The 25,667-nt window shown below is 44.0% G+C and overlaps 1 protein-coding gene and 1 non-coding gene across 4 annotated transcripts in view; one reads left to right on the forward strand and one right to left on the reverse strand.

Annotated features, from left to right (window-relative positions):
* Positions 1-25,667, forward strand: part of LOC131683070 (disintegrin and metalloproteinase domain-containing protein 10-like) — a 257,886-nt gene that overhangs the window by 21,523 nt on the left and 210,696 nt on the right. For 2 of the 3 annotated variants that reach the window (XM_058964894.1, XM_058964896.1), the window contains exon 2: positions 11,173-12,527. In XM_058964894.1, coding sequence (XP_058820877.1) covers positions 12,470-12,527 — 58 coding nt within the window. In that variant the 5' untranslated portion in view covers positions 11,173-12,469. Of the gene's footprint in view, positions 1-10,714; positions 10,912-11,172; positions 12,528-25,667 lie in introns of those variants that run through there. The other variant, XM_058964895.1, reaches the window with a different exon arrangement.
* On the reverse strand, positions 21,581-21,653 carry Trnak-cuu (transfer RNA lysine (anticodon CUU)). Its single transcript has one exon. It is a non-coding gene; the product is annotated as a tRNA-Lys (tRNA).

Here is a 25,667-nt window from a genome sequence, read left to right on the forward strand (position 1 = left end):
ACCGTCAAGGTCAAACGCCGCCTGGGTGAGGTAAGCGAGGGCGAGAGTGACCTCGCTGTGGAGAGCGATGGTACCAGCAACCCGGCACGACCGGGGCAGGGGGGCTCAAACCCCTGGACGCTGGTTACCAAGAAAAAGCCGGCACCGAAACCGGAGGTACCGCGGCCTGCGAGGAAGGCCAAGGACAGAGGCGAAGCCTTGTGGTTAAAAACCGACAAGGACAAATACGCCGATGTCCTTAAATCGATGAAAGCGGCCGAAAGCCTCTCGGCCCTTGGGCAGGATGTGCGTAGCGTAAGACGCACCAACACGGGAGAGATGCTCCTGGTGTTGAAGCGAGGCGCACAATCAAGTGCAATATACAAGGCCTTGGCCCAAGAGGTCCTTGGTGAGGGCGCCCAAATCAGGTCGCTAGGTGCGGAAACAACTCTCCAGTGCAAACACTTGGACGAGTTCGCGACCGCAGAAGACGTCGCCGCAGCCGTCAAGGAGCAATGCGGCGTCACAATCGAGCGGGCCTCTGTGCGATTGAGGGACGGACCCTCTGGCACCCAAGTAGCCTACCTCAGGTTACTCAGTGCGGATGCCAAAAAGGTAACCGAGAAAGGGAAGCTGAAGATCGGCTGGTCGGTATGCCCTATCAGTATACCCCAGCCGCCTTCAGTGGACAGGTGCTATCGGTGCCTAGAATCCGGCCATAAAGCTTACGAATGCAAAGGCCTAGACAGGAGTAAGCTATGTCGTAGATGCGGCGAGGAGGGGCATAAAGAGCGGGGGTGCACTAAGGCATATAAGTGCCTTATCTGCACCTCTAAGAAGCAAGCCCATAAACATGCTATGGGCGGACCTTCGTGTCCCTTCGGCGAGTTAAATAAGAAGAAGCCGTGAGAGTCACACAGCTAAATCTTAACCATTGTGCAGCAGCCCAACAGCTGCTGTGGCAGTCGGTCTCGGAGTCGAGGACAGATGTCGCCCTCTTATCAGACCCGTACAGCATCCCTGCCGGCAACGGCAATTGGGTGTCGGACGGGTCTGGAATCGTGGCAATCTGTACAACGGGAAGGTTCCCGGTTCAAGAGGTAATACACCCCTCCGCCGAGGGTGTGGCGATTGCCAAGATCAATGGTGTGTTCTATTGCAGCTGCTACGCCCCACCAAGGTGGCCAATAGAACAGTTCTACCAGATGATCGACAGGCTCTCGTCGGACCTCGTGGGCCGGAAACCGGTAGTAATAGCGGGAGACTTCAACGCTTGGGCAGTGGAGTGGGGCAGCCGCTGTACAAATAGCAGGGGTCAAGCGCTAATGGAAGCGTTTGCGAAACTCGATACTGTGCTAGCTAATGATGGCTCCTCTAGTACATTCCGTAAAAACGGAGTGGAGGCGTGGATTGATTTGACCTTTGCCAGCCCGAGTCTGGCTCCAGGCATGGAATGGAGGGTAGACGAAGGCTACACCCATAGTGATCATTTAGCAATCCGCTTTAAGATCAACTATGGTGTGCAGCATCCGAGGGCGGGGGATCCCTGTCAGGTACGCGGGTGGAAGTCCAATCACTTCGACAGCGAAGCTTTCACCGCGGCCCTGGGACTGGAGGCCAACACCGACAGTCTAAGCGGGGATGCGCTGGTAGCTGTTCTATCACGCGCGTGCGACGCCACTATGCCGAGAAAAACACTGCCAAGAAACGGTAGATGCCCGGTATACTGGTGGAGTGCCGAGATTGCAGCTCTACGGTCAGCCTGTCTCAGAGCTAGACGTAGGATGCAAAGAGCTCGCACCGAGGATGCAAGAGAGAACCGCCGTGAAGTGTTTCGAGCTGCGAAATTAGCCCTTAACAAGGCTATTAAAAGCAGCAAGAGAGCGTGTTTCGACAACCTGTGTGAGAGTGCCAACGCGAATCCGTGGGGTGACGCCTACCGGATTGTGATGGCCAAGACCAAAGGGGGCTCCTCACCCCCAGAACGGTCTCCGGACCGGTTGGCAACGATTATCGAAGTACTCTTCCCGTCTCGAGCCACAAGCCCCTGGCCACCTGCACTACGAGACAGTGCGGGCACGGTCGAAATGGTGGCTCCAGTGACGAACGAAGAACTACTCGCAGTGGCTAAATCCCTAGCAATGAACAAAGCTCCAGGGCCGGATGGAGTCCCGAACAACGCTCTCAAGGCAGCGATCATAGCGAACCCGAACATGTTCAGGCTAGCTATGCAGAGATGCCTTGACGAGTGCCGTTTCCCCGATAGATGGAAAAGGCAGAAACTGGTGCTGTTGCCGAAGCCCGGGAAGCCGCCAGGCGACCCATCGGCGTACAGACCAATCTGTCTGATAGACACGACTGGCAAACTGCTTGAGAGGATCATCCTCAACAGGCTCACCCCGTACGCGGAAGGTACGGACGGTCTGTCAAGCAACCAGTTTGGCTTTCGGAAGGGTAAGTCCACAGTGGACGCTCTCAACTCAGTGATAAATACTGCCGAGATAGCGATCCAACGAAAAAGGCGAGGTATTCGATACTGTGCGTTAGTGACACTTGACGTGAAGAATGCATTCAACAGCGCAAGCTGGGATGCCATCGCGCTCTTGTTACACCGGCTTAGCCTACCGGTGGGTCTGTACCGGATCCTGGAAAGTTACTTCCAAAACCGCGTACTGCTATACGAGACCGATGCCGGTCAGAAAAGGGTTCCGATTACCGCCGGAGTCCCGCAGGGCTCGATCCTAGGCCCGGTGCTATGGAACCTCATGTATGACGGGGTTCTGAGACTGAAGTTCCCTCCTGGGGTCAAGATCGTCGGCTTTGCCGACGACGTAACCTTGGAAGTCTACGGGGAGTCAATTCCTGAGGTAGAACTAACCGCAGAACACGCGATTAGCACGGTGGAGGAATGGATGAGCGCGAGAGGCCTGGAGCTCGCTCATCATAAGACGGAGGTAGTTATCGTCAACAACCGCAAGTCGGCACAACATGCAGTTATCCATGTGGGAGAAGTCGCGATCACTTCACAGCGAAGTCTGAAGTCTCTCGGAGTCATTATAGACGACAAGCTGACCTTCGGCAGCCATGTCGACTATACGTGCAAGAGAGCGTCGACTGCTGTTGCGGCACTATCGAGAATGATGTCCAACAGCTCAAAGGTGTGCGCCAGTAGACGTAGGTTACTGGCAGGCGTTGCCGTATCTATCCTCAGGTACGGCGGCCCGTCATGGTCAAGAGCACTGAGGGTAACCAGTTACCTACAGAAACTGGAGAGCACCTACCGCGTGATGTGCCTCAGAGTGATATCTGCCTACCGCACGGTATCACACGATGCATCCTGCGTGATAGCGAGCATGATGCCAGTCGGGCTGGTCATTCGGGAAGATGAGGAGTGCTTTGAGCTACGTGGAAATAGGGGAGCCCGCGAGCGCACCAGGGTGACCTCGGTCGCCAGATGGCAGCGTGAGTGGGACAACTCCTCGAAAGGTAGGTGGACCCACCGGCTGATACCTAGCATATCGAGCTGGGTGGGAAGACCCCATGGGGAAGTTCACTTCCACCTGACACAATTCCTGTCAGGCCATGGCTGTTTCCGTCAGTACCTCCACAGGTTCGGACACGCGGAGGTCCCAGTCTGCCCGGATTGCCCAGGTGTAGATGAAACTGCCGAGCACATACTGTTCGTATGTCATCGGTTCGACGTCGAAAGAAGAGCAATGCTTGACGTCTGTGGCTGGGACACAACCCCGGATACCCTTATTCAGCGGATGTGTCAAACGGTGGAGAAGTGGAACGCAGTCTCGGCTGCTACCATCCAGATTGCCAGTAGGCTACAGGTAATCTGGCGAACCGAGCAACAGACGGCGGGCACGGCTAACTAGTGATTGGTTAGTTGGAGCGAAAAAGGCCAAGCGCAAAATAAGAGAGTGAATGGTCTGTTCATGCCGAGGTAGGTTGGCGCAGCGAATGGCAACCGCGTAAGGGGTAAACCCAGCCACCCCGAAGCAAGACAGAAGAGTGAGTGTATAGGCGTATAAGTGGACTGCCTCATGCCAAGACGGGAGGGTCGTAGCGTAGTATGTTGGAACTAAGCTATCGATGCCTCATGGCGTGGCAGAGGAGTGAAAGGGTGAGCATCCAAGTCAGTCTCACACTGCATGTTAAGGGTGAGCATAAAAGTCAGCCTCACAGGTTGGTAGAGGCTAGCACAAAAGTCAGCCTAGCAAGGAATGAAAAAGGTGAGCACAACAGTCAGCCTCGCATGGTATGTCAGAAGTGGGGCCTAAGAAAAATGTCCCACATGGGATGCCAGAGGGAGTGACAAAGGTACAATAGAGTGGCACGATTGAGAGTGAATCAGGTGATAGGGTGAGCACCCAAGTCAGCCTCACATGGATGGGTAGGGCGAGCACAAAAGTAAGCCTAGCAAGGAATGAGTAAGGTGAGCACACAAGTCAGCCTCGCATGGAACGTAAAAGGTGAGCACAAAAGTCAGCCTCATGTGGGAGTGTTTGAGAGTGAATCAAAGTGTGATTGAGAGAGCACCCAAGTAAGCCTCATACAGGATGTATGATCGCGCGAGTGAGAGTGAATGAGTACATTCAGTACAGCCATCCCCCCAGAAGTAATACCGAGAGGTAGTTCCTGGGAGGAATGATGGCGGAGCCCAATGGAGTTTAGTCGGTATTAATGGCTGGTCACCATTTGAGTCCGACACGCCCCCAGTGCACCCCGTGTGGTAGATTGGACCCTACCGTTAGCACGTGTACTGGGCTAGGACATAAAGGTCTTCTCCATTGTAAAAAAAAAAAAAAAAAAAAAAAAGACAGGAGCAAGCTATGTCGTCGATGCGGCGAGGAGGGGCATAAAGAGCGGGGGTGCACTAAGGCATATAAGTGCCTTATCTGCACCACTAAGAAGCAAGCCCATAAACATGCTATGGGCGGACCTTCGTGTCCCTTCGGCGAGTTAAATAAGAAGAAGCCGTGAGAGTCACACAGCTAAATCTTAACCATTGTGCAGCAGCCCAACAGCTGCTGTGGCAGTCGGTCTCGGAGTCGAGGACAGATGTCGCCCTCTTATCAGACCCGTACAGCATCCCTGCCGGCAACGGCAATTGGGTGTCGGACGGGTCTGGAATGGTGGCAATCTGTACAACGGGAAGGTTCCCGGTTCAAGAGGTAATACACCCCTCCGCCGAGGGTGTGGCGATTGCCAAGATCAATGGTGTGTTCTATTGCAGCTGCTACGCCCCACCAAGGTGGCCAATAGAACAGTTCTACCAGATGATCGACAGGCTCTCGTCGGACCTCGTGGGCCGGAAACCGGTAGTAATAGCGGGAGACTTCAACGCTTGGGCAGTGGAGTGGGGCAGCCGCTGTACAAATAGCAGGGGTCAAGCGCTAATGGAAGCGTTTGCGAAACTCGATACTGTGCTAGCTAATGATGGCTCCGCTAGTACATTCCGTAGAAACGGAGTGGAGGCATGGATTGATTTGACCTTTGCCAGCCCGAGTCTGGCTCCAGGCATGGAATGGAGGGTAGACGAAGGCTACACCCATAGCGATCATTTAGCAATCCGCTTTAAGATCAACTATGGTGTGCAGCATCCGAGGGCGGGAGATCCCTGTCAGGTACGCGGGTGGAAGTCCAATCACTTCGACAGCGAAGCTTTCACCGCGGCCCTGGGACTGGAGGCCAACACCGACAGTCTAAGCGGGGATGCGCTGGTAGCTGTTCTATCACGCGCGTGCGACGCCACTATGCCGAGAAAAACACTGCCAAGAAACGGCAGATGCCCGGTATACTGGTGGAGTGCCGAGATTGCAGCTCTACGGTCAGCCTGTCTCAGAGCTAGACGTAGGATGCAAAGAGGTCGCACCGAGGATGCAAGAGAGAACCGCCGTGAAGTGTTTCGAGCTGCGAAATTAGCCCTTAACAAGGCTATTAAAAGCAGCAAGAGAGCGTGTTTCGACAATTTGTGTGAGAGTGCCAACGCGAATCCGTGGGGTGACGCCTACCGGATTGTGATGGCCAAGACCAAAGGGGGCTCCTCACCCCCAGAACGGTCTCCGGACCGGTTGGCAACGATTATCGAAGTACTCTTCCCGTCTCGAGCCACAAGCCCCTGGCCACCTGCACTACGAGACAGTGCGGGCACGGTCGAAATGGTGGTTCCAGTGACGAATGAAGAACTACTCGCAGTGGCTAAATCCCTAGCAATGAACAAAGCTCCAGGGCCGGATGGAGTTCCAAACAACGCTCTCAAGGCAGCGATCATAGCGAACCCGAACATGTTCAGGCTAGCTATGCAGAGATGCCTTGACGAGTGCCGTTTCCCCGATAGATGGAAAAGGCAGAAACTGGTGCTGTTGCCGAAGCCCGGGAAGCCGCCAGGCGACCCATCGGCGTACAGACCAATCTGTCTGATAGACACGACTGGCAAACTGCTTGAGAGGATCATCCTCAACAGGCTCACCCCGTACGCGGAAGGTACGGACGGTCTGTCAAGCAACCAGTTTGGCTTTCGGAAGGGTAAGTCCACAGTGGACGCTCTCAACTCAGTGATAAATACTGCCGAGATAGCGATCCAACGAAAAAGGCGAGGTATTCGATACTGTGCGTTAGTGACACTTGACGTGAAGAACGCATTCAACAGCGCAAGCTGGGATGCCATCGCGCTCTCGTTACACCGGCTTAGCCTACCGGTGGGTCTGTACCGGATCCTGGAAAGTTACTTCCAAAACCGCGTACTGCTATACGAGACCGATGCCGGTCAGAAAAGGGTTCCGATTACCGCCGGAGTCCCGCAGGGCTCGATCCTAGGCCCGGTGCTATGGAACCTCATGTATGACGGGGTTCTGAGACTGAAGCTCCCTCCTGGGGTCAAGATCGTCGGCTTTGCCGACGACGTAACCTTGGAGGTCTACGGGGAGTCAATTCCTGAGGTAGAACTAACCGCAGAACACGCGATTAGCACGGTGGAGGAATGGATGAGCGCGAGAGGCCTGGAGCTCGCTCATCATAAGACGGAGGTAGTTATCGTCAACAACCGCAAGTCGGCACAACATGCAGTTATCCATGTGGGAGAAGTCGCGATCACTTCACAGCGAAGTCTGAAGTCTCTCGGAGTCATTATAGACGACAAGCTGACCTTCGGCAGCCATGTCGACTATACGTGCAAGAGAGCGTCGACTGCTGTTGCGGCACTATCGAGAATGATGTCCAACAGCTCAAAGGTGTGCGCCAGTAGACGTAGGTTACTGGCAGGCGTTGCCGTATCTATCCTCAGGTACGGCGGCCCGTCATGGTCAAGAGCACTGAGGGTAACCAGTTACCTACAGAAACTGGAGAGCACCTACCGCGTGATGTGCCTCAGAGTGATATCTGCCTACCGCACGGTATCACACGATGCATCCTGCGTGATAGCGAGCATGATGCCAGTCGGGCTGGTCATTCGGGAAGATGAGGAGTGCTTTGAGCTACGTGGAAATAGGGGAGCCCGCGAGCGCACCAGGGTGACCTCGGTCGCCAGATGGCAGCGTGAGTGGGACAACTCCTCGAAAGGTAGGTGGACCCACCGGCTGATACCTAGCATATCGAGCTGGGTGGGAAGACCCCATGGGGAAGTTCACTTCCACCTGACACAATTCCTGTCAGGCCATGGCTGTTTCCGTCAGTACCTCCACAGGTTCGGACACGCGGAGGTCCCAGTCTGCCCGGACTGTCCAGGTGTAGATGAAACTGCCGAACACATACTGTTCGTATGTCATCGGTTCGACGTCGAAAGAAGAGCAATGCTTGACGTCTGTGGCTGGGACACAACCCCGGATACCCTTATCCAGTGGATGTGTCAAACGGTGGAGAAGTGGAACGCAGTCTCGGCTGCTACCATCCAGATTGCCAGTAGGCTACAGGTAATCTGGCGAACCGAGCAACAGACGGCGGGCACGGCTAACTAGTGATTGGTTAGCTGGAGCGAAAAAGGCCAAGCGCAAAATAAGAGAGTGAATGGTCTGTTCATGCCGAGGTAGGTTGGCGCAGCGAATGGCAACCGCGTAAGGGGTAAACCCAGCCACCCCGAAGCAAGACAGAAGAGTGAGTGTATAGGCGTATAAGTGGACTGCCTCATGCCAAGACGGGAGGGTCGTAGCGTAGTATGTTGGAACTAAGCTATCGATGCCTCATGGCGTGGCAGAGGAGTGAAAGGGTGAGCATCCAAGTCAGTCTCACATTGCATGTTAAGGGTGAGCATAAAAGTCAGCCTCACAGGTTGGTAGAGGCTACACCAAAAGTCAGCCTAGCAAGGAATGAAAAAGGCGAGCACAAAAGTCAGCCTCGCATGGTATGTCAGAAGTGGGGCCTAAGAAAAATGTCCCACATGGGATGCCAGAGGGAGTGACAAAGGTACAATAGAGTGGCACGATTGAGAGTGAATCAGGTGATAGGGTGAGCACCCAAGTCAGCCTCACATGGATGGGTAGGGCGAGCACAAAAGTAAGCCTAGCAAGGAATGAGTAAGGTGAGCACACAAGTCAGCCTCGCATGGAACGTAAAAGGTGAGCACAAAAGTCAGCCTCATGTGGGAGTGTTTGAGAGTGAATCAAAGTGTGATTGAGAGAGCACCCAAGTAAGCCTCATACAGGATGTATGATCGCGCGAGTGAGAGTGAATGAGTACATTTAGTACAGCCATCCCCCCAGAAGTAATACCGAGAGGTAGTTCCTGGGAGGAATGATGGCGGAGCCCAATGGAGTTTAGTCGGTATTAATGGCTGGTCACCATTCGAGTCCGACACGCCCCCAGTGCACCCCGTGCGGTAGATTGGACCCTACCAATAGCACGTGTACTGGGCTAGGACATAAAGGTCTTCTCCATCGTAAAAAAAAAAGACTTCAGAGTCTAGAGTTCGGATTACAGAGTCCATAATTGAGACCCCAGAGACCATAGCTCAGAGTCCAGAGTCCACAGCACAGAATTTTGAACCCGGTGTCCAGAATCCCGCGTGAAGCGTGCAGAGTCCAGAGTTCACAGTCTAGAATCTATTTTCGGTATGGTCTTGACGAGTAGGTGTCCGAAATTTAAATTTTTAAAATCGATTTCTTTCAGTGCAGGAGTCGATGAACAATTTTTTCAATATTTTTATTCAAAAATTTGAGTAATTTTGTGAAAAATCATTCCTACAACATTTTTTGTAGGATGTCATTTTTAAACTACAGCCATTTGAAAAAAAAAATGGTAAAAAAGATTGACCCTTTTCAAAAAATAGTCTAGATCATTTTTGGAAAAACAAAGTATGCAAAGTGGCTTTTTGTGGCAATGTTCTCATGTACAACAGGTTTTATTAAAATCTGGAGGGTGCTGCCAACACTTGTTCGAGTTGGCGCGACGTTTAAATATTTTTTGTTCGTTCAAAGGCAGAACTTTACTCTTTAAAATGGAACAAACAGGATTTACGTCAGGGCAATCTGGAAGCCATTGTATAGACGAAATAAAGTTTTTTTTTTCAAATAACTTTTTTCTTTTTCAATATTTTTATTCAAAAATTTGACTAGTTTCGTGCAACTCACTTCTACAATATTTTTTTGTAGGATTTGTCATTTTCAGACTATAGCCATTTGAAAAAATTGGTAAAAAAAGTTTGACCCTTTTCATAAAGACTGTCTTATTTTTGAAAAAAAAACAAAGTATGTAAAGTGGCTTTTTGTGACAAAGTCTTCATGTACAAAAAGTTTCACTAAAATCTGAGAGGGTGCTGCCAACACTGAATACAAATTACGGCAAAATTCGTCATAAGTAACACTGCATCTCAGCCAGTTTGGATTTATCCAACCCTCTGTCGGGTTATTTTTGATATTTACAAGAGCAGATGTTGACTATGAAAAAATGGCCGCATAGCAGGACCCTAGATTGATCGTTTAACATGCCCCAAGTTGGTGTCAATTACTGTTGAGATGAATTCGAAACACCGAAATCATGAAAGCCAACTAGCTTTTGGTTAATTAATTGGTTTGGCTACGATTAGTTTTTTTTTCTCTTGACAAACATGTTTCGAAAATATTGGTTTTCAGCATGAAGCCATAAATCTACAAAATGTCATCTTCTGTATATGGAAAGACACCCGCTGAGAAAAAATTTCTATGGACTACGAATTTTACAATAAGACCCGTTCAAGAGCGAACGTTTAGTTAAACTACATTTTACTCGTATATCTATAAAGTTTAAAATATTAATTGTTATTAGACTTACTCTTAAATACGATGGACTCATATTCAACCATTCCCTCGACGCAGATTCGCATGCTTCTCTGGCAGACACATCGGAATTCCCTAACATTGCACGCATAAAATCCGTCACTCTCGGTTCTTTAACCCCCTTCCATTTCATCCCACCCACCCACACAAGTTTCCGCCGTCGCTCTTGGCTGCTGCCACAACCTCCGTCGAAAAAAGAAAAACATATGACCAGCACTCGTCGAAACACTGACTGGATGGGTATGCTGTAAGTAGGATAGTTCTAGCAAGTTGTCTTGGTATGCCTACCAGCATGCATGCATGCACTGTGATTATCCTCCCCTGTTCCGGTATGTTCGTTTGTGTGCCGAAACATGTTTCCACTTTATCCCGGTTCGCCTGTAGTGGTGCCGGAATCATTCCAGTCCTAACTCCACTGGAAGGAGCCTGCGCAGTGGCTCACCCAGCACACTTTTGGTCCTGCCTGAGAATCATAACGCTGCGATAACAAAGGAAAGGAAATTTGTTGACGAACTCTTGAACTCATCGGGGGTTGCATGCCACGGTTCGTTGGTGGCAGTATTTCTTCTGGTTCCAAATTGTTCAAGTGAGTGGGAATAGGGAATTATCAGTACAGTTTCCAAGTCGGTTGTTTTAGAGATACAGTAAAAGGTGCAATATCAGTTGAGGTGTCCCCAGGGTAAGTTAATTGGTAGCTGGTTTGATTTTGCTGATTCGGAAACAGTCAGCTGGTGTTATTTCGTTGTTTTCCGAGGGCAGGTCGCGCAAGATGGAAACTGGTCGCCCTTGTGGATGTGAAAAATGTACTGGAAATTAATCCGGTTCGAGGTTGTTCCCAAGTTTTGTTTAAATTTATGGTTTCTTGTGTCTTTTCAACCATGTCTGGTGCGTAGATTGATATAAATAATAACTTTTTTTCCTTATTCTCATCTCGTTTCAGAACTTCCAACCGAGGATCCGCTAGTGTATGTGATGGTATTGGTGGGTTTATCAGAAATGTCGTCCTTCGTGAAAGGCAAAAAAGGATGCTGTGTGTCTTTGTTCAGTGAATGAGTGCTGCGACGCCAGAGCTAGTAGTTGTTAGTGAAATTCCTGCTAGGATATACAAAGTCCTTTCAGCGTGGGCTGCCCGAAGTGATATCAAATATTGGTAAAGTTTAAAGTACACAGTCTCGTGCATACGCAATAGCGAATGGTGTTAAAGTGGAAAGCAAAAGTGGCATATCCTTTGATCTTGTGCTAAAGTGAGAGTGCAAATAATGCGTTACAAATCAAGCATCTGAATGCCTGGATCCACCGGTTAGGCTATTTGTTATTAATTTTACATGCTTTTATTTGCCCCGCTTCCAAGTGTAGCAGCAGCAGCAGTAGTTTGTCGGTTTTGCCAATTTATAGTGATAGTGGTGAGATTGTGTTGCTTTCCGACAGCTATCCAACAACTGCTTTCGATTCGAGGGAAAAAATAATACAAAATACTCGATTAATTTCGTGCCACTCGAGAGCTCAGCCAGTGAAATTTGTGCATCCAATTGTGTTCAACACCTCTCGACCAGTGAAGGTCTCAGCCGACTAACCACAATCTACCGCCACACGAAGGGTGGAACTACACAACTCTTGGCCGGATAATGCATGCCCAAATGCGCCGTGATTTGGTTGGCTGCATTCATTGGTGATAACTCATTCATTACTTGACTGGGGTTGTCATCATTACAGCTGCACACAGAGTGAAGTGTTGTCTGTAGTTCCTGTTTTTTTTTCATCCATCGGAGTCATTGAATTCGTAATGTTCGTCGGCATCACAATAAATATGAATCGCATGAAAAGTACCCAAAGTGGATAGTGAAAATATCGTCATGAAAATTGTGAAAAAGTTATGCTCTGATTTGAGATAGAAGCAGCACAGTTTTGAAACTTGAGTACAGTGGCCGAAGTTTGCAACTCAAAAGTACTGACGACAGAGCCAATCCGCAGTCCGTTCACTCCGAGTCAAATCAGAGGGGCGGCCACATTTGTTTATTATTTCGCGTTTTGATTGCTGCTGGGCGTAGAGTGAAGAGAGAATCAAAATACATAGTACAGCAGCAGCAGCAGCAGCTAACAACGTTCGGAAACATCTACACCAGGTTCCGTTTCGCGCTGCCTGGCAGTGAAACCCCCGGTTCGTCTCTGGGTGTTACAGGCAGGTAGCAAACGGGGGACAGCGGTGTGGCGGCAACGGTGGCAGTATTGTTTGGAAAATGTTTCTAAAATGTGGATTAATCGTTTTCACTCTTCTCGTCATCGACATCGAAAGTGGTGAGTACGCGAGCAGCACTCAATTATAATAATAATAATGAACAATATTTTTTATGGCGGGCCAAAGCTCGTAGATGCGAGTTGTTTTTGAACACATAATCAAATTTAAAATGATGAAATATGTGTATTTGTTTTGGGTGTGGTGAATTTTTTGTATCCGCAAAGGGTTTACTGACACGGGGCAATCTGATGGTTATAAATACACAGCGTGGTCTGAACGCAGAATGTGTCACGTTTCTGGATGACGAAATAAGGAAAAGGGGGAACTATCTGCATTATCATCATTCGAACACCATTGTAAAGAAACATTGATGAAAAATTATTTCAAGAATTATCGGTAGCGGGACGCACTTCTCCAAACCTCGATTACATTTTCTTCAAAATATCTTTTTCATACTCAGCATTTCGTTATGTTTACGAGCGATATACACCTAAGTGTTGGAGGAGTGACTTAAAATCATATTTGTCGTTTTCTCCATATAATTATTTTCTATCACTTAGGTTTATTCTAGAAAGTTTGATTGGTAAATTACACAACAACCCTGAACTGATTCATATGTTTTCATGTCAATTTTGGAATAAACACGAAATTTTCTGTAAAAATAATGAATACAGTGAAGAAACGTTTTTATAAGCCCCCTCAATGACTTTTAGGCTGACAAAACGGGGACATTGACAGAATCGGACCCAAGCAACATATTTTGTATTGAAAAAATTTCAACAGCTAATAATAAAACCAAATCACGTGTAATAATCCAGCTGTGGTGAGCATATTCTCAACTATTTCATCACAAAAAAAGCCCCAAGGCGAAGTCTATTTGTAACATGTCATGATAATCTAGAACTAACGCGGTACTTTGCAAATCTACCTAGTTTTAAAATGAGTTGAAATTTTCGGTTTGAGAATAATACGATGTTATTTTTCGCAAAATAATATTAAACTTTTGGAAGCAAATATTGTTCTCTTTCATACTTAAATTTCACCGGCGCGTCTAGATTTACTGCTAACTTTTCAATTTTGCCTTTATATTTTCAATGCGTCCTCAAATAAAATCAGAAATGGATGAAAATATAACAATTAGAGCATTCCATGCAAATGACGCAGTTTTCGATTGCGCCTACCAATATGCAATTCGAATATGGTGCGAAAATTTATGAAAGCATCATGGCCGCCTTCTCGTTGTGGCTGATTCGTTGACAGAAGAAAAACAACAAATACAGATGCATCGTTGACACCTTCTCGTTGTTGCAAATTTGTTTTGTTAAAATGTCGGCAAGTATTTCAAAAGTTTGCAAGTATTTTGTTCTTTAATATAATACTTATTGCAAACAAACACTGACAGCTGCTCTACACTATAGTATTGAGTTACTTTCAACTAGCAGTTATCAAACACAACAGGCTTCACGTACTAAGTATGTTTTAGAATCGGTGTGGTAAAATGGAAAATAATTCTTTTAGTCAACAAATCCAATTTTTACAGTTCGATTAGCAGCAACAAACTTGTTTGTGGTCTATTAGCAACAAACCATGGTCTGAAAAATGCTTTCAAATTTTTCTACAACTGATATTCAACTAAATAGGTAAAAAAGTTTTCTTAGACTTGTTACATATGTTGCTTGGGAAATATCATACTATGTTGCGTTTCGGCTTCGCCTCATCAGAAACCGACACTAACTTATTGTCAGAATAGATTAGCGCCGGCTTGACGCAAATCCCTTAAAGTTTTGATTGAAACACACTATCTGTTTCAATCGAACGACTGATCAAACGTGATGTCCCGTTCGAGCAGAAGTTTGTGAGAAATTTTGGTTTTTACCAAATTTTCCTCCTTAGGGTGAAATATAGCATAGTTGGGAAATATATTTGTTTTTCTTTTTGCCTTTCTCATATAGAAAGGGTATGCAATAGAGTGACAGGAAAAAATGACTCATATCGGCCCACCCTTGATTAGATTCCTAGTCCCACCAGGAGTACTTGCACCAAATTTGAAGCAAATCGGACAAGTCTAGCTACCGAACCAACGTGCCTCAATTTTGTATGGGATTTTTCGACAATTTACATGGAGAAAACCCACTAACTCGCATTTTTGTCGCTAGGTGGCATTGCATATATCGTATTATCACTGTAAGTGAAAGTAAGAAAGATAATTTAATTGTCTACAACTTTGCCGAAGACTGCTAGTGAATTCGGCTTTGTTAAAAAAAGTTATTAAACTTTTAGTGAAGTGATGTTTGAGTTAGTTTTGCATGGGGCCTAGCAGTACATGGTTGTGTACCAGTACTCGATTCGCGCGGCCGAGTGTCATATGCCATTCGAATCAGTTCATTGAGATCGGAAAATGTCTGTGTGTATGTATGTGTGTGTGCGTATGTGTGTATGTGGAGAAAAAATGTCACCTCTGTTTCTCAAAGATGGCTGAACCGATTTGCACAAATTTAGTGTCAAATGAAAGGTACAACCTTCCCATCGGCTGCTAGTGATTTCTTTTATTGATTGGACTTCCGGTTCCGGAGTTACGGGTTGAAGAGTGCAGCCACACAGCAAATTCCCATATAAACTGAAATGAAAAATTCTCAAAGGGGAGAGTAAGGGAAAATTTCAAAATCTAATTTGCATTTTTGATGCCAAATGACTTTAAAATGCATAAAACGTTGAAATTCGATGAAATATCGTAATAAAATTTTTTTGACAAGAATTGACTTTGGGATCATCCATAAATGAAGTAGCATTATATGGGGGAGGGAGAGTTTTGGATTTTGTGATGATGTGTGACGACACGGGGGGTAGGGGGTCATGTCATACTACGTAGCTTTTTAAAAGGGGAATAACTAACATCGTTCTTCATTTTTTTTAAATTTTACGGGGACAAGGTGGGGGGTGAATTACCGCCGAGCTACGTAAATACCAGGGGGTATTTAGAGGTTTGTGACGAAATGCTACGATGGGGGAGGGGGGGTGTCAAAAATCACTCAAAAATGCTACGTCATTTATGGATCGTTCCTTTTTAGGCATATTTTTGCCTTTCTCATATAGAAAGGTTATGCAATCTCTCTAAAAATCGTCAACTTAACCCCCCTAATTTTTTTTGACCTATAAAGGCTTGGGTAGGAGTATGCAACGACGGGTTGCTACTTTAAAATTAAAACCAGTTTAAAATTTCTTAACAAGTTGAAAATTTTCGGCAGGGTTCGGACCCCCCCGGATCTTCCTCCTTGTTCCGCCGCTGGTTTCAAGCGATGTTTCAGTGTCGACACATAGTATCTCAAGATCTTTCCCTTGCCATCATTGTATTAAACATAACCAGCCATGGGATCGTAGTTTGGACAAATGAGAAAGGCACAATTGCACCACGAGGTGGATTAAAACAGGTTTTTATATAAAAGTTCTGATAACTTTGAACCGAAAAGAGTTTATTAGTTGGTGTTTTAAAGGAAACTATGCGCCCTAAAATAATCTTCAAGTTGTCCAAAAGGTACTTTGGCGTAAAATAAAAGCTACAAAAGTTATAGAAATAAAAAACGTTTTTAAAGAAACACCCTAGAACTTACATTTGGATTTCTCGTGCAATGGAAAATATAAACGCTAGAGCTTGCATGTCTTCAGCAAATTTGTCTAAAATGTGTTGCTCTACTATTTCATCAAAGACAGTAAAGCTGCTAAAATTAAAACCAGCCTAGCATCTGTTTAAATAAAAAGAAGGGCCTTGCAAAGTACAAAAACTTTGCGAAACATATTGTAAGGCTGTCATTTAATTTTACCAAAAAGTTTAAATTCCTGCTAAATTTACATTCTGGACCACTGTGCACTGTGCGTAAGTTACTTGCCAAATGTAGTCTGCTAACGACTAAAGTCTTCTAAAATAAACCTAGGTGATAGAAATTTATTGGAGAAAAAATAATTTTGTCTCTATCAATATATGAATATATCTCGTTCAAATACTTAGATGAATAGTAATATCTTCAAAGTTACTCCAAATTAATCGTTTTATAAGGGCAAAAACATATTTTACTGTTGAAAAAATGAAAGAAAATAAGAAAAATTATGTTGTCAACCGATTTAGATGCGCTATTAAATTCCATAAAACTTTGCTGAAGACACCTAAGCACGAATAGACTATCGAATACCAGTAACTTTGACCGCCTTTTTAAGGTTTAGAATCACTGTGCAATGTACCGTCTGCTTACGGATTTGGCACGTAAGGAACTAGTTTTGAACGCGTCATGTGGTCTCCCACGAACACCGTTGGAGAACACCTTCAAGTCTCCAATCCAACGGATTCCTCCTCTTCGTGTGATCGTGATCATATGAATTAAGTTTTGCTTTTTTGTGTTTCGAATTCATCTCGTCAGTAACTAGCACCATCTGGGTGTCTAGTTAGACGATGTATCTAAACTAGTAACCAAATTAGCACTAGTTAGACACAAAAAATTCCAAATAGTTCACACGACATATGTGAACGCCTAAAGCCACATGTCCCGAGTGATGTCCCGGGAAGCAAATATAGCCATAGTTTGCTTACGAGAAATCGAAGACGGACTCTTGTCTTTTGGTTGAAGAAACCAAACGACTGGTATTATGCAATAAAATTGGACTAAACCGTTTTGCGCGTTAAGGGCACATGATTTTTGCAGCATATTTTTTGTTCAGGTGATATTCGTCGACTTAAACTTCATTTCCAAATAAACGACTGAATATTTCACGAAAAGATGGTCGGACACGTCAATACTTACGATCAAGTGCTATGGTATTAAATTAAATTTTTACTTCCGAGAATTACAAAATTTGACACCACGGCAGTAATGCGAGTAAGATTTATTTTATTCTGCATACAATGAACTTTTTTATAAATGGTTATATGACACGGTTCAATGCGTTAGCTAAACTGAACCGTGGGTCTTCTATGCATTCATAATATGTAACGATAAAAATCAACTAAAATATAACTAATAATCTTGTAGACGTAGTTTGCTGCTGAGTATTGAGGTCTTTTTTCTAAGCACTTCAATATGATCAGTGTTGTTCACTGCAACTTGTTTCTTGTTCTTCTGAAATCAGATAGTAAGAAATCGTTTGTGTCAGTCGCGTTATCACCTTACGAACCAGAGATATCCAAGTATTCTTTTTAACACTATTTATTTCGAAATTCTTTTTTAATATTGTCTGGTCTAGTGTACGGTGCTAGATCGTGTAAGCACTCTTCGGTTAAACATGCGAAGATCATGGTTTTTAAATTGAGTTGAATTTTTTGTGTAAGAATAAAGTAACTAACACCAACTTGGGGCCAAGTTGGACGATGTATCTGAACTAATTAGTACCCAAATCATTCAGACACTAAATACAAACAGTTGCACAGCAGCACATGTAAACGCCTAAAGTAACTTGCTAGTTCCGGGAGGCAAAGACAGAAGCGCTGATTCGCTCACGAGAAAGCGATTACCTACTCTTGTTTGTTTCAGCTAGGGAACTAAACTTCTGGCACTAATCAATATTTATTCTCTGAAATGAAAAGAAGGGTTAAACTAATTTGTGCATAAAGGGCAACTCCTAACTATAATTAGGTTGAATTTTTGTGTTTCAAAATCTTGGTTTTACAGAATGTCATATTCGACAGTACGCACTTACGCACATGATGTAGCTGTATATTGGTCACCCTCGAAAGGATTTCACCTGTAGTAACTGTTCCACCTCGTGCACTGTAGGCAGGGAAGTACCATTAGGAAAAAAATCCATCTTCTCGGGTTTTTATTTTTGAGTTTTACCGGGCTTTTTTTCACAAATCATCCAGCCAAAACATGTTTTTTCGCTTTGTTAAATCTATGGCATCATATAGAAAAATGTAGCTTTGACAAGCTTGTTTATTATAAGTCAGCAATGTTTGGGACATTGAACAAATATCGATATGATTTTTATTCTGCTAGTTACTCAACCCATATATATATATATATATATTCGGTCAAAAGTAGAACAACCTGTAAAACGCGAAACAAGCAGAAATAAAGTGGAACTCACTTAAATTGCAATCTGAATTCTTTCGACACCAACTACATCCGTAACAGGAGAAAGATTTTTTAGCATGTTTAGGTGCTCTCACAGTAAGAAACGTAATCGGTTTATCGCGGAAGAAAGAAGAAGTATGTTAGAAAGCTAACGTATCTCAATCAACTAAAAAAATTGCTAAGCAATATGGGAAGGGTGTTCAGACAATGACTTAAGCGTTCTCACGACACATCAGACTATTCAGATTCAACTGAAAATTAATGGCAAAAATGAGCATAAATTAAAAAAATCCTTGAATACCAATAAATAAACCTAAAGTATCTCAGATTTGCAAAATACCCTATCTTCTCTCAAAAAAAACCTCTTTAGCTGGTTATGAATAATATAAAAACCCAATTTGGTACATAACAGACTATATGTTTAACACGAGTTTGTTTAAAGTCGATCGAAACTATATTTTATCGTAGTTAATTTTTCATGGTACACTAATTTCCTTACGCAGCCGGGAGCAACTGTTTGTGCAGTTGATAAGCAACAAAGTGATAGTTAGAATCCATTGCCTACTCGATTGATAGCCAGAGCGGAGTCCTTTTCTCCTTTGCCCTGTGCAAGATGAGAAGGTAGACTGGCAATAAGTATTACATAGAAGCGAATGCTATTTGTTGTTTATATTATTCGATTATAGAACTGACTCGAGTTAATGATAAGTATGTCTTGGGACTGTTTTGCACCCACGTTTAATAAAAAAAGTTTGGTAGATTAGTTGTTCAACTTTATTTAGAAAAAGCATAATAGGTCACTAAAATCTCATTAAACGAGCCAGGATCTCATATATGGAATCCAACAATCCAAGAGTCCATAAATCAACTAATTTAGTAATCAAAACAAATTTAATGAATCGCAACAGTTCGCTTTCTATCTCTGCCTACCGGAGACGGAACTATGAACAGACCAATTCGATCGAGCAGTCTACGGCCTGGATGTTTCTAGTGATTTTGAAACACTCTAAAATGTTTCCAATATTTAGAACTTGTAATCGTTGAAACGTAAGAACATACCGGAGCATAACTAATTTATCTGCCGCATCCAAGTTATTTGAAATAGTTGTGAGCACTGTCGTACATTCTTTCACAAGAAGCTACCGATCAACATGTACGATCTGTAAACGCAATTCTTGTCGATTTTACATTAATCTGCATTTCGCGAATGGACGATGACCTTAAGGCTATTCTTAAGTAAAACATCACGGACGTATCTTCACTGGCTAAATTTTTACTTACATGGAAGAGTTTTACGTGCGCAGCTTGTAATTTGTTTTTGCAAACAAATCTGAAGTCTCACAGGGCAGCCACATGGGACCTCCACAGCCTGTGCTGTTCTTCAATAATACTGCCCTACTGCTTGGTGTTGAATGCTAATTGGTTTACGCAGATGATTTGATGCTGTTCCTTTTAGTTTGCTATATCGATGACTACGCCCATCTGCAAGTGCTTCACGTTAGCAACCTCGGCGACTTGTTGGATGCTAAACTAACGTTCAATCCGCATCAGTCGGCTTTATTCGAAAAAAAAAAAAACAATCCGATAGATCGGCTATATTTCCAATTCGGTCGGGACTTTAGGGTTGCTCACTGTTTGAAGGCGTTATATTGGTCGCTGGTAAACCCATCACTCGAACATGCATGCATGATATGGACTTTGTACGACTCGCATTGACCTTCCCTGGCGGAATCCCGTGGAATTACCACCGTAGCCGTATCGTTGTCGTCTAATTGGTCTTGACTCACTGGAACTACGTAGGAAAACCCAACGCGCAGTATTTGTAGCAAAATTATTGAACAATGGAATCGATTACTCGGCGATAATGTACCTGCTTGACTTTCGCGCCTCGCAACGGTCCGGTCCCTACGATCTACTGGCTTACTCCAATCATGATTTCGAATGACGTTTGGACTCAACGAACCGGTAACAGCATGCAATATAACTTTCTCCGCAGTCGAAAATCTCTTTGATTTTCGTGAACCATCATACAAGTTTGCACAAGAAGTGTCGCAATCTTTAATTTTATAATTGTCCCATATAAATATTCATTAAATAAAAATCTTCCTGAATGAAATAAATAAATGAAATTTTGCAATAAGAAAAGAGTGGTTTCCGTTTAATTTGAGATAAGCAGGGATTTAATCACTTTGTTTTCAGTGATATCTGTCGATCGCAGACCAGTGGAAGAGGCATATGTAGCATGTAAGCGGGAGTTTTGAAGAATCAGGCCAACTATAATCCCTGACAAGACAGAGTACATGATAGCTGGTAGATAACGAGGCAGCCCGATTGCTGTTGAATCCGAGGTGGAAATGAATTGGGTACGGTACGAGACTATCGACGAATTCATATAGGGTTAATTCATCCTCAGTATCTCTATTCACCCCTTCCATTTGAACATCTTAGTTGAAGCAGTGTCTGCTATCTCTATTCAACTCATTAGCTCAAATGGCAGGGTGAAAGGGCGTGTTGGATTCAACTTTTCGCTTCGCTTAAAAGCTAGTATTTCTAGACCAACATGTGAAATGGGCGGGAGTCCAAATGAGAGTCTCTCTGTGTTTACTTTCTCTTTCGATTATTATGGCGTCAACATGAAACTTTCCAACATTGTTTCAATAAATATTGGAAGACTCTGATGTCGTCTAGCACATTATGCTAAGAGTTAAGTAGCAAACGTAGAAGCGGCCGATTTATTGACGGAAGAGGGAATAAACAAAGAGAGACTCTCATTTGGACTTCCGCCCTTTTCTCATGTTGGTCTAGATTTTATATTTTTCCAAAAAAATTTTTATTGTTGTTCTTAGGGACGAAGCCAAGATGTTGATACCTATTTAAGCATAATTCAATCACTGTTAGCAGAATTAACGAAATAGTGTGACATTTTGACTAATGAGATGAATAAAGGCTCATCTACCCTATATTGGAAAACTAGTGATATTTGATAATTGAACGTCCATAATCCTAATATCAGCATAAATTCAAAACAGGGGTAAGAACTTAACAAAAAAGCACATCGCCCAACGTGGGGCTCGAACCCACGACCCTGAGATTAAGAGTCTCATGCTCTACCGACTGAGCTAGCCGGGCACGTTGGGGTACTGCTCTCATCCACCGAATACATTTTTTTAAACAAACATCACTCATATGGGATTTTCGATTGATTGACACCGGTGTAGTGGAGTGCACTGAAACTGCACCATTTTTGCACTTTCTAGCGGAAGTGCAAAAAACTGAGTATGTTCCATTGACACTTCTGCTAGAAAGTGCAAAACTAGTGCACTCCACTACACCGGTGCACATCAATCGAAAATCCCAATAGTAACCCTCAAACCCTCGCAAAAACTGCTCTATCTCTGTCCACATTTCATGTGATGTGTCAAACTGAAGACAGCTAATCAATTTTCAGAGTTCCGCTCGACGCAGGAAAGCCGAAAATCAATTTCCTGATAAATCCGAGGGGGAAAAACATGTATTGCCATGTTTGTTAACAAATAATTTTATTTCGCATCTCATCGCGGCCACCGAACGCGGCACACACGTTTTGTATCCTTGACAGTGACTCAAATTCGTTGAAGCATCACTTTTAATTGGAACCGTGCGCGCTTCTTCCGCCGTGCCGCCGAGGGTGGCCACGGCACACTCAGTCTCCGTAGTTTACATTCCGATTTCCGAAGTCACATCGGAAATCTCGTCAAGCAGGCCATTGCCGCCGCTGCCGGTCGGTCGGTGGTCAGCGAAGCGTAAAATAGAAACATTTTTTTTGCGCAAACCGAAACAAAACGTCCTTGGCAGATGATGATGATTACGATGATGACTGCTGCTATTGTACACAGTTGTCGGCGGTTTTATCGGAGCCGGTGTCGTAAACCTTGAATTCCATTGGAAGATGTGCAGAGATGGATTGGCGTGAGAGTAGCGCATAACGGGTGGATCACAACAATTGAAAAAAAGCCGGCGAATTAATTGCATCTAGATGATTTTTTCGTAATGATTTCAATGTCGTAAGTGGTACGATAAAAAGGCGATATCTTTTTTTTAATTAGCTGTCGTCGTACATACACCATAACCATAACAGGCGGAATGAGAGTACCCCGGCCTACCGCAAACCAGTCAAGGTTTCGCGATGATGTTCGCTTTATATGCTTTATGGTCTGACCGAAAGCATTCATGTTTGGTGCGGCAGAATGTGTTCTGAATGGAATTGGCCAAAATAAGAAGTGGATCAAATTCGATTTAAATTTGTGGTGTTTTACTCTACTAAATTCCGAAATCATGAACAGATAATTGATTCCGAGCTGAATGACCAAGGTACGTGTAATTTATCTTCAATTGGTTCATCAAGAACCAATATAGACGAGTTTAGCGCCAACTCGAACAAATGTTGGAAGCACCCTCTCCGATTTTAATGAAACTGTCTGTACATGAGAACTTTGTCACAAAAAACCACTTTGCATACGTTGTTTTTTTTTAAATGAACTATACTGTCTTTTGAAAAGGGTCAAACTTTTTTACCATTTTTTTCAAATGGTTATAGTTTAAAAATGACCAATCCTACAAAAAATGCTGTAGGAGTGATTTTCACAAAATTAGCCAAATTTTTCAATAAAAATATTGAAAAAATTCTACATCGACTGAAAAAATTGATTTTAAAAATTTATAGTCTATTTACAAAAAACCCATCTTTTATTTAGTTAAAATTTTGTTCCAAGATAGGTAATTATGCTCTCTACCTACCGTCAAAAATTCCAGTTGGGCACTTTTATTGAAAGAAAGATTTTTTGATAAAAAATCCTTGTTCAAACTGAATTTTTTTCAGTGTATTTTTATCGAAAACTGAACCAATGAAAGTTATAATCATCTCAGAATCCAAATTCCCAACTGCTAGTTGCCTGATACATGCAAAAAGTATCACTAGCGAATTTGGTATAGCATCTCGGATTGGACTGAAATGAGGCCGAAGATATACGTTTAACGGAGATCTGGTACTTAGCGCACGACCAGACAACATGTTTAATATCGCAGAGACCGCTCTCCACGACCTCAATACGCCGGAGATGGGCCTTCTACGCGTAATGGTTGTACATGACCTGAGATATCACCCGAATGAAGTCATGACCCTCATCCATTCTCTTGGACCAAGGTTTGTTGATACCTTTAGAATTCCTAAACTTCCATCGCTCCACGAAATTTGCCAATTTTCCTCTGAGAAGAAATATTTAAAAACTTCTGATGCCAAAATGTCCACCTACTCATTATCATTCTAATCCAAGTGTTCGCCTTCTCATTACCCGGAATGGAGCACTGCGAAAAAATTCAAACTAAGGTAATCTGCTATGATTTTTCAGATAAAGTACTCAAAAACTCCCACGTTTTCCCCAGGAAATACAAAGAGTGCTTTCCATGCTCCATCAAATGGAGAGCCTCCTGTAACTGTAACGATGTGGGCATGGTCGTTGATAGGTAAATATAAACCATCAATTTTGTGGGGAGAATGTTGGTAGCACAGCCTCTTTTATGATTGCACTCACCACTATTGTCATAATAATTAGCATAAAAAGCGACGCATAGTTGTCATCCTATGACGAACGTTGTGTATTCCAATCACAATATGAATCGAATACACAACGTAGGCCCCAACCACCAGACGAAACATTGTTGCTCTGATGATCTGTCCGTTAATCCGTCGACGGACCGGTGCCAATAATCGCGTTTTTCAACTTTCATCAAGTTTTTTATTTGAATGTGTAGCGTTGCGTATATTGGGAAAAATTCGGGCGATCCGACGTTCAAAAGTCCCTTTCGCGTATAATTCTAAGCAATCTCTGCCCACCACGAGGTAGGAGACTGTTCACGGTTGGTTGCAACGGGTACTCGTTTCGTCTGACCTTTAATCGTAGTGCAAATGCATTGTGTAAATCCTGGGGGGAAATGTAGGGGCTGTAATATAAGGACACTTGGGGTTGTTGATGTGGAAATTCCTGCTAGTTTCTAAGATTACCCAGACCAGGAACCACTTACTTCGGTTTTGTAACAGCACACTTCAAGGGACACTCTTAGGCCTTAACGAGGAAGCTTAGGAGAGAAAACTGATTTTCTTCTTTCGGAAATTTATAGGCACATTAGAAGATTAGAAGTTCCCACAATGAGATGGTCAGATTCTCGCTCTACAAGTGTACAAGAAAACGTAGAAATTAGTCGTTGTCGGTGGCGTAGCGCTCTTTTGCATTATCGGAGCGTTCCGTAAAAGAATGTTTTATTTTGTCCCCACATAATTTATATGCATTTTCCACAGCGTGCCTTGTTTCTACATAAGTCGCTATAGGCCCAATTGTTAGCAACAACGGAAGTTCATGCCTCGCGGCACGAAAACGCGAACAGGCAGGCTAGCCCCGCTCAAAAGATCAAAATTTGGAAGAACAGATTCGGCAAAAGGTTCGCAATGAGGCTGATGGAAAATAAGTTGTTTTCAAATACTACTTGATTTTTCCTGAACGCAATTGCTTGCGAACCAGAATTTTCACTGGTTGAAACAAAGGGTTCTTGAAGGAGCGAACCCCATACCTCGCAATTAAGGCCCCTGTTGGAGATTACACCATCAATCTCTACTTCCCGGGCGGGTACACAGACAAGATACTTCTTCGTACACGGCCAAGTGGTATTTAAATCTTAAATCTCGTATATATCGATGTTGTTATATGGCTTATTTTTGCCCTCATTCAAGTTTGTTATGAATATATACCAAATTCGTTATTGATACTTTTTGCATCAGGCAACTAGCAGTTGGGCAATTGGATTCTAGACTAAAAAAATTGGTTAAAAAAGTTTGACCGTTTTAAAAAGACAGTCTTGATCATTTTTGAAAAAAACGAAGTATGAAAAGTGACTTGTGACAAAGTTCTCACGTACAAAAAGTTTCATTAAAATCTGAGAGGGTGCTGCCAACTCTGAATACGATTTAGCGCCAAATTCATCTATACATAATCATACCAATTGTTGTGTCTATTAGAACATCTCTCTTTACGAAGAATTGTCAAATACATACCTGGCTTTCGGTTTTCCGACAAAACTAATGGGTCAAAATCAAGCGACAAAATAGCCGGA

Source organism: Topomyia yanbarensis, chromosome 2 (assembly GCF_030247195.1).
Source record: "Topomyia yanbarensis strain Yona2022 chromosome 2, ASM3024719v1, whole genome shotgun sequence".
NCBI classification, from domain to species: Eukaryota; Metazoa; Arthropoda; class Insecta; order Diptera; family Culicidae; genus Topomyia; species Topomyia yanbarensis.